This window comes from Lactuca saligna, chromosome 5, assembly GCF_052625555.1.
Source record: "Lactuca saligna cultivar CGN05327 chromosome 5, ASM5262555v1, whole genome shotgun sequence".
In the NCBI taxonomy this organism is placed as follows: domain Eukaryota; kingdom Viridiplantae; phylum Streptophyta; class Magnoliopsida; order Asterales; family Asteraceae; genus Lactuca; species Lactuca saligna.
In genome coordinates, this window is record NC_136421.1 from 224,964,773 (window position 1) to 224,973,949 (window position 9,177).

Here is a 9,177-nt window from a genome sequence, read left to right on the forward strand (position 1 = left end):
CAATCAGTGGCTTCGCACTTCCACCTCCAAAACGTATGTCCTTCTTCTGGATATCATTAACCCTAATGGTAGAATTTGCATTTTGAATTACGACCGAGTCATCTTGATTTCATTCTTATAGTTGGTGGAGAATTTAGCAGATGCAATTGAGAATGGAACTCGAGATCAGCATATTTTGATACACTGGTGAGTGTTCTTAAAATCAAAATTTCCCTTTGTGAATCCAGTGCGATCGAAGTTTTGTATTTTTGACATGCTGCTATTACAACGTTCATGCATTATTCTATTGTACTTAAAATTGGTCCTTTTCTGATGCAATCAGAGCCCTAAAAGCTACCACTTTATCAATTTCATTGGCTATATTTTGTTTTCTTTGTACTATTCTCAATCACATGACATTTTGTTTTGCTTGAAGATTACTGAATTGACATTTTGTTTTCTTTATTGCCATCAAAGTCGTGGTATGTTTGTTGCTTGTATATAGTTTGAGATGTTACCTGTTGTTTGCTCTATCTGTTATATGAAAATCGGATAATATGAAGTAGAATGAAAGCATGCTAGATATGTTCCACCAAATGATTGAGAGAAACATTCTTTAAGAGCAAAAACGATACAATTTTGAATTATCTTTCTTCGTTGGGATTATTTAATACGATAGAGGGACAAAAACGTAAAGTTGATGAAGCTGAACAAATGCTAAATCAAAGAAGGTATGGGGTTTTCTATATTCTATTCATAGTTGTACTTTCTATTTTTTTTATTCTTATGTTTTATGATTCCAAGGAACTAATTGCAAAGTAAAGAAGTTCTGTTGAAGAACTTACAAAGTATGATTTGTAAGTGACTCGAGTATGAAGAAAGTAGGTTTGGCCTTGAAATACAAATTGCACATTGTTTTGATTATGAAATGAGTATGAGTATGTGTTCTTGTTATTACAAATATGGATTAGAGTGTAAATCTTCACTAACTGGGTTTTGGGCGTTTGTTAAACTGTGAGAAATGAATTTAACTGGATGCTTCTCAAATAACAACTTTAGTATGCCATATCATTTTAATTGGATTCATATCAAATTATGTTATCATTAACTATGCCATGTCATCAAAAGTATAATATTCTAGTGAGAAATAATTTGAAAATACAGTTTTATTTTATCATAAGAAAAAAGTGTTATAGTTTTGTCATAAAAAGGTCAAACATGTTCAAATAGTGTATATCCATGTTTTAGTCTAAAACTTTTGGTCTGTTAAACAAATCTATCAAGCTTATATTGTTCTCTGTAATCTATATTATAAAACAACCGTCCTTGTATTCTGCAACTTCATCAAAACACATGTTTTGACAAAAGATGCAAGCAGATAAACTTACGTTAACCGCAAATTTAGATATAAATGTACAAGTAATAGAAGATAATATTGAGGTTTACCCAAAAAAAACTACCTAACTACAAAAATATCAAAGAAAATCTAACAACTACCAAATCTGGCATAAGATGATTATTATACAACCTTCCCTAGGGCTTCCCTCTTTATATAAACATCATACACCATTATATTCAATAATTTTTAATCTTTTGATCCACAATAAATCTGGATGAGGATATGGTTCCTATTTGAACTTTTGGTAGCCTTCAACATTCCCAAAATGTATTTAAAGTAATAATTAAAGTGATTTTATTCCCGCTTTGCGGGGGCATAAATTGATGTAGTGTTATTCTCATACAATGATGGTTCTAGGCCATTATTATTTAGCTTTTGTAGATCTACTGGAAGATATTTATACCTCTTGTGTAATGGTCAAAGTAGTCAAATTTCTAATCAAGGGTAAAACCTGCCAACATGTTACCCCTTGTCTAATGGTGAGAGTAATTGAATTTCAAATGAAAGGTAAAACCTTGCCAACATATAAAATAGTTTTGTGATAATTTGTGAGGGTCAACGTGTTTTCTAATTGTAAATATTTAATTATTTTTATATATATATATATTTGACCAATAAACTTAAATGTGTTAAAAAAAATAATTATAATCAACAATTATAAGGATTTTTTACTTTTCCGACAACCAGTAAACTTGTGAGGGCAACTAACTTTTATAATTGTAAACATTTAGTCTGTTTACTTTTTTATATACATTTGACCTATAAATTTACAGTTAAGACCAAATTTAGCTAAAATCTATTTAAAATGTATCTAAACATAATTTTATATTAAAAAATCCAATAAGTGTATCAAACTTTGTAATCCAAGAAGCGCATCTAGGGTTGTAAACGAATTGAACATTCGGCAAACAATTCATTAACCGTTCGGCGGAAATGAACGAACACGAACGATGTTCTCGTTCGTTCATTTTCGTTAGTGACCGTTCGTTTACGTTCATGAACGTTCGTTTGCGTTCGTTCATTTAGTAGAATGGATGTTGAATTGAAAGAGTGGATGTTGGATTGAAGGATTGGTTAGAAGGGAAATGGTTTTTGACTTTTTGAAGTATTATTTGATTATTTTTGTATGGAATGACTAACAACTAAGTAAAACTTTATTGTAGTGTTATCTTTTTGTCGAACAACTAAGTAGAACATTTTTATTGTATGGAAATGATGAACATGTGTTTGTTTTCGTTTAAGTTCGTGGTTGTTTATCTATGTTCATTTAAGTTTATTTGTGTTTGTTATATGTTTGTTTAAGTTCGTTTGTGTTAGTTTATGTTCGTTTGTGTTCATTTATGTTCGTTTATCAACTAAACGAACACGAACACAATAAATTGTTTAACGAACAAACAAGAACATAAAAAGTATGTTCGTTTAGTTGTTCGTGTTCGTTTGTTGTTCGGTTAAAGTTAAACAAACAAACATGTCTGGTTCGTTAACAGCCCTAAGCGCATCCAATCAATCACTTTGACAACCTACAATTTATGCATTTTTTATAACGAAGCTTCAACCGTGTTATAACTTACTATAATTTACTAATTTAGTAAGTCATACTACCTTAGATGATGTGCAAAGCTTTTGATCATTTAGGTGTTGTTTGTTTTTTGGAAAAAAAAAACCTCTTCAAACCTCTTACTGCTGCGCGGCGCAGCACACGCGCAGCACTTTTCATCTTGCAGCTGTTTGTTTTTTAGAAATCTTCTGAGTCAAAAACCTCTGCATGTGCTCTGTTTGGTGCAGCACTTATACTGCCTCTTCCAACCTCTTCTTCTTTTTTTATTGCTGAAATTTTGATTATATGTTATTAAAATTTTATTTCACATTTTTTCCCCTTTTTTTTTCGTTTATTCTTATTGAATTTTATTTTCATTTTTTTTATATTCAATAATGATAATTTCTTGATGAAATATCATTATTTTTTACTGAAAATATCTTTATTTTTTGTTGAAATATCATTCTTTTTTACTGAAATATCATTAATTTTTACTGAAATGTTATACATTATTAAATTTTACGTATTAAAAAGCTATTTTCAGTTTATAAAATTAGTTTATTTTAATTTTTTAATATCTGTATCAGTATGCAGATGTTAAAAAAACAAATACGTTTCTTATTATAGTCTGCAGCCGTTTGGTCCAGCTCTTCTACTGCATAGGGTTGCAGAGGTGGTACACAGACTTTGAATTTTTGCTTCAGAAAATCAAAGAGCTCAGTCGTACCTTAGATCATCTTCTACGAGGATGCACCAACTCCAGACAATTCGACACAAGTACGTGCTCAAATCGTGCTATTGGATGGCTTGTCAACCGCGTTCTTGTCCTCTACGCTCGTATCTGTGTATGGAAGATCCGAACGTCTCCGTGATGCTCGAAGAGTTTTTGAAGTTGTCCCAACTAAATGCCTTTTCAGCAACACAATTATTTGGAATTCGATGTTAAGAGCTAATGTCATGAATGGTCATTGTCGAGAAACCCTTGAGGTTTACACCCGCATGAGGCATCTTGGCGTTTTAGCTGATGAGTTTAGTTTCCTTTTGGTAGTGAGAGCTTGCGCTAAGATGGGCAATCGATATTCATGTGCTTTAGTTCATTGCCATGCTTTACTAACAGGATTCCAAGATAACCTTCACGTTGCAAATGAATTGTTGGCCGGTTATGGTAGACTTGGTCAAATGCCTCTTGCACAGCAACTGTTCGACAAAATGCTTGTCAGAAACCACATCTCTTGGAACACTACGGTTTCTGGCTTTGCTTTCAACAATAACTCCAATGGAGCTCTCGAGATGTTTTAAATGATGGAACTTGAGGGATGGGAGCCTGACCTTGTGACATGGACATCTTTGTTGTCTAGTCATTCTAGATGTGGTCACCATCAGGAAACATTGAGATTATACAATGTAATGAGAAGTAAAGGCATCAAAGCAACTGCTGAATCACTTGCTGTGGTTGTATCTGTATGTAATGATTCTAATAAGGGTAGGAAGCTTCATGGTTATGTCATAAAGACAGGTCTTGAAAACTATTCATTTGCTAAAAACTCTCTTCTATGCATGTATGGAAGACACAGTTTTTTACAAGCTGCTGAATGTCTTTTTTCAGAGATTGAAACAAAGAGTTTAGAAAGTTGGAATGGTTTGATTTCATCATATACTCAACTTGGTCTATGTGATGAGCTTTCTCTACATTCTTATAGTTGAAAATTTCATAAGAAAATATCAAGCCTAATGTAATAACCTGGAGTGATATTATAAGTGGATTTGCTTCAAAATAACAACGATAATAAATTTTATAGTCAAACAAAATCCTTAAAACAATGCCTTCAAACAAAAAACTGAAATTATCAATCCACTACAATAGTCCATTTGATGCAAAGTGCTCTGAAAATGAACAAAAAAAAAATTAGAAATGTCATAATTACATATTTAAATTCAATCAGATCAAAGATGCTCAGAACACTAATATCCAAAACATCAGATTTTCAGAAACATTACAACTTTGTAAGCAAACATGAGAAATATCAGATTTCAAAAATCATTTATTAAAACCACTATAACTTCAAACAACTCACATAAGAAAAAACAATTTTCACTTATCATATTTTCAAAAATCAGAAATCAGATTTCAGAATAATTGTAATTTCAGAAAACTAATATCTGAAATTTCAGATTTTCACTTAATGAGATTTTCAAAAATGAGATATGAAAACTGTTGCAATTTCAGAAAACTAACATCATAAATATCAAAATCAGGACAATTATAACTTTAGAACATAATACTATTCTCCCTTACAAAATTGCATCCCAAAAACTCAAAATGACAATTATAGTTTTGTTATTTGATGAATTTTTTTTTTTATCTTCGACGCCTCATCCTGACTTCTGGGAACTTAAGAGGAGCTGGAAGAGTAGCCAACATTATACTATTCTCCCTTACAAATTTGCATCCCAAAAACTCAAAATGACGCCTCAAATCACCAGTTGACATTCTCAAATCTTTAGCTATGTCTGAAAATTCGGTTTTGAAATTATCAGCAAACAGAGTAAGCACAAGAACATAGCTAATTAACAGATCCCTTTTGTCATCAGCCAGCCTTTTTGATTCTTGATTAGCAAACATATCATTGAACTTCTGACTCAATATATTTGGCAACTTATGATCCTTTGCAGATGAAAAACCATCCATCGAATGCTTATCTTTAAACTTTATAAGATGATTGATATACGAAAATATGCATGCCAAACTCTCCTTCGCCTCCTCATCCTAAAATATCATAAAAAGAAATAAGAAACACCTTCAAAAAATGACAATGTTTTCAATGGCATAATTGTAAATTCCATACCTTGACCTCCTCTATCTTATGAATTCTGTTGCAAATAAAAACAGGGAACCCTTGTGTTGTTATATCCACCCCTTGTTGTAGAAGCTCCATAATGTCTAGAAGATATCTCCACTCTCCCTTGAATATAATCTTTTGTAGAGGATAAGCTTGCTGAGGTGTCGTTGCTGACATGTCATGAGGTGGAATATTACGTGAACTAGTAACTGTTGCACCAACTTCTAAAGCTTCCTTGTTAACTTTAGCTTCAGCCATTTTGTTATTAAGATCTTCTTGGGCCTCAGGGTCACGGTTTGCACGTAGGGCCCGCTCTTTCTTAGCCTACATCATCATTATACAAACCAAAAATGGAAAAATGAAATTAATATTAAAAAGAATTTGATCGCCTTAACCGAAATGTTAGAAGAAATAACAAGTTTTGCATACCGCTCTTTCAGATTTCTTAGTTGAAAAGTTGTATTTTGCTTCGGTGTCTTCTGCTGTAACTTTATTTTCATCTTCTTTAACAGTTTCATCTACTGGATTTTCTTGATTCTCAAACTTTGGTTCCAATCTAAAGATCTGATTGAAGAAAAGGAATCACATTAAACACAAAGAACATTGTCTATGAAGTTATAACCTAAACTGGAATTTGTAAAGAAAATGTAGAGTACCTTGTTGGCTTCAATCTGAACAATCTTGAGTGTCTGAGTCTGTTTATCAAGAACCCCAAGAGCATAAGAACATACCTGAGGAACTGCTCCTTCACCAGAATAATTAGTACCAATAAAGTTCATCTGAGAAGATTGATTAGGGCTTACAACAAGTTGTAACCTATTACTACGTTTCACATTTTTTAAAACCCTAATTTTAGGTTTTTCTGTTCTTTGGCGCTTTTCTGGGTCATATCCAGATGGGAAGTATCCAATTAAAGGTAAGGATTTGTCAGAGCTTCCATTGATGGTCTCAATTTTGACCTCAATTGTCTCATCTCTCTTGCGGATTTTCTTGTTTTTATGTTTCTTCTTTGAAGATTGTTCAGGGGTTGTTTGGGGTTGCAGGTTGTTGTCTTCCTCCATTGAAAGATCCACCATGTTCTTTTTGTGCTTCTTTCCCATATCTAAACAAATTGGATTTTAAGAAACCAAAACTAAAATTAGCAAAATATTTACTAACAGAGTAACAGTAAATAGATAACATTAACATTAAATGGAGAGCGAAGAAATCAAAGACAGTATAGATTAAATATATGATCGGGTTGGCTCAAATGGTGTTGAATACAAGTAACATTATAACTCTGATGGGTGCTTAGTTGATTAACTGGTGTAAACATTTAGAATTTGACTGACGTTTAAGCCATCAAATTAGTTCAAGGTCTCTTTCTACTTTCTTTTGGCATTTTAGTCATGAAATTAGTTCAGCTAGACAGCTACTATACACTACACAGTAGTCAATCAAATACATACAATCACGGAATGCCCACTGTGGCTCCGATTAAGGCTGTAGTTGGCTGAAGTCTCAAGTCTGAAGTATGAACAACAAACAAGACATTGGCCCCGAGTAAGGATCCGATTAAGTTTAAGTCACGCAAAAAATAATAACAATCAAGGTGATTAAGGCTCCAATTTGGGGATTATGTCATGAATGCCGACTGTGAGACTCGAACTCTCGATTATCGAAGTAACCATAACACGAAAAACGTAGAAAACAAAGAATAATATCAGACCTGAGATGGAGGGGTGACGCTTGTGATGATGGTCGGTGGGGTGCCGGCCTGTCGCAGACGGAATCCGTATCGTGAGTGTTTCTTGGCGAGTTGCAGGGCGGAGGCGGAGCACGAATAGATTGCGGAGTGCCGATACCGGTAGTCCGGTAGTATACCCTAAAAGAAAGTTGGGCTTAGCGCATAGGCTTCAAAATTCATTGTTTTATGTTCTCATAATTTGGGCCAAGTATTTAACTATTTTCAATTTCTTAATGGAACCAAGTATATAATAGTTATTGTTTATATATTCTTTATCTTGATTAACGTATAAATTTGATCCAAGAGTATCTCAATTTCGTTTTGGCTTTCATTTTTTTTTTTTCTACAACTCACTTTTATTAATCGTGGTCATCCTTCAAGATTTTGTGGAATATAATTATATGTTATAACATTATTTTATATATTAAGTACCCGCTAATTTTTTCAAAAAAATAATTACTTGACAAAACTGCAAAAATGGTATAGTTTGTATTTTTTGAGGAAAAAGGTACAAACCTTTCAAGTTTTGGATTGGTAGATAGGTTTGCATGTACATTTTGTCCTTCATAAATTTGAAATTACTATTATATCCGTATTTATTTTTCTTTTTCTTTCTATTTATGAATATTTTATTATTATTGAATAAAGAAAATGACTCACATACCCACCCACGCCCACCATTCGCATCCTCTCTCTCTCAAACACACATATCCACTAATCACTCCGCAAATCCCTAACCTCAAAAACTCATCACCGTGTCCCTCAGTGAGAGTGTGAGACTGCCATCGCCGGAGCAATCTTGGCCACCATCTCCTTCACTAGAACTGTCATCACCGAAGCAACCTTGTCTGGAAATCGGAACCAAAATTAGATGTATGTGTTCTTTAGGGAAAGGATTTTTTGTTTGTCTTCTGTAACAATCGTTATTCAGTTATTTTACATCATTGATCCTTAATATGAAATGTTATTGCAAAGTTGGTCCCTTGGTGCATTAATATTGTTGAAACATGAAAAAGTGAACCTCTATCAATCACAAGTATGAAGATCTGAAGTCAGCAGTTTCCAAGATTGATGAAGTCCGAAATAGAGATGGAGTCCAAATGAAGATCAGTCCAAAATGGAGCAAAGATTCGAGATTAGTCTGTCTGCTTGAATATTAATTGTTTCTTGTCTTATTCATGATATAACGTTTCATAAGACTTATCTTTTTGTATCTTTTAAATAGTCAGTTGTTAGCAGTTGATTATTAACCAGTCCTAGGAATGTCTCTTAAGTTTGTACGATGTACCTCCTTTGTCTATTTAAGGAGTGTTTTGAATGACAAGAAAGAACGTGAATTGTTACTCCAAAGATAGAAAATTTTCTCTTTAATTCACTTTCATTTTTCTCTCAATTCAAGATCTTTCACAACATTCTTCTTGTTCATTTAATGTCTTTACATTGATTATACTCCTAGTTTACTTCATTTAATATTGATTACTTTGTTAAATATGTCATTCAAGTCTTGGTATTACCAGACTTGACTGGAACATCCAATTAAGAGCGGACATTGATCTTAAAGATTAACTCAAGGTTTGAGTTTTCAAACCTTTTCCTTGCGCATTGTTTCTAGTACTCACAATTGGTATCAGAGCTTGAGTGCCTATCCTTTGAATCCATGAGAACATATTATAGTTTATTCGAAATTACCTTGGTA

General features: G+C 32.9%; 1 protein-coding gene across 1 annotated transcript; it reads right to left on the reverse strand.

The window, feature by feature from the left end:
• Nucleotides 1-5,136: 5,136 nt before the first annotated feature.
• On the reverse strand, nt 5,137-7,636 carry LOC145045510 (DNA binding / DNA-directed RNA polymerase). Its single transcript, XM_078993832.1, has 5 exons — nt 7,464-7,636; nt 6,412-6,857; nt 6,185-6,319; nt 5,762-6,079; nt 5,137-5,682 (listed from the first exon to the last, which is right to left on the reverse strand). The coding sequence occupies exons 2-5, from the start codon at nt 6,853-6,855 to the stop codon at nt 5,275-5,277; spliced, it is 1,305 nt and encodes a 434-aa protein (XP_078849958.1). The 5' UTR covers nt 6,856-6,857; nt 7,464-7,636; the 3' UTR covers nt 5,137-5,274.
• Nucleotides 7,637-9,177: the final 1,541 nt, after the last annotated feature.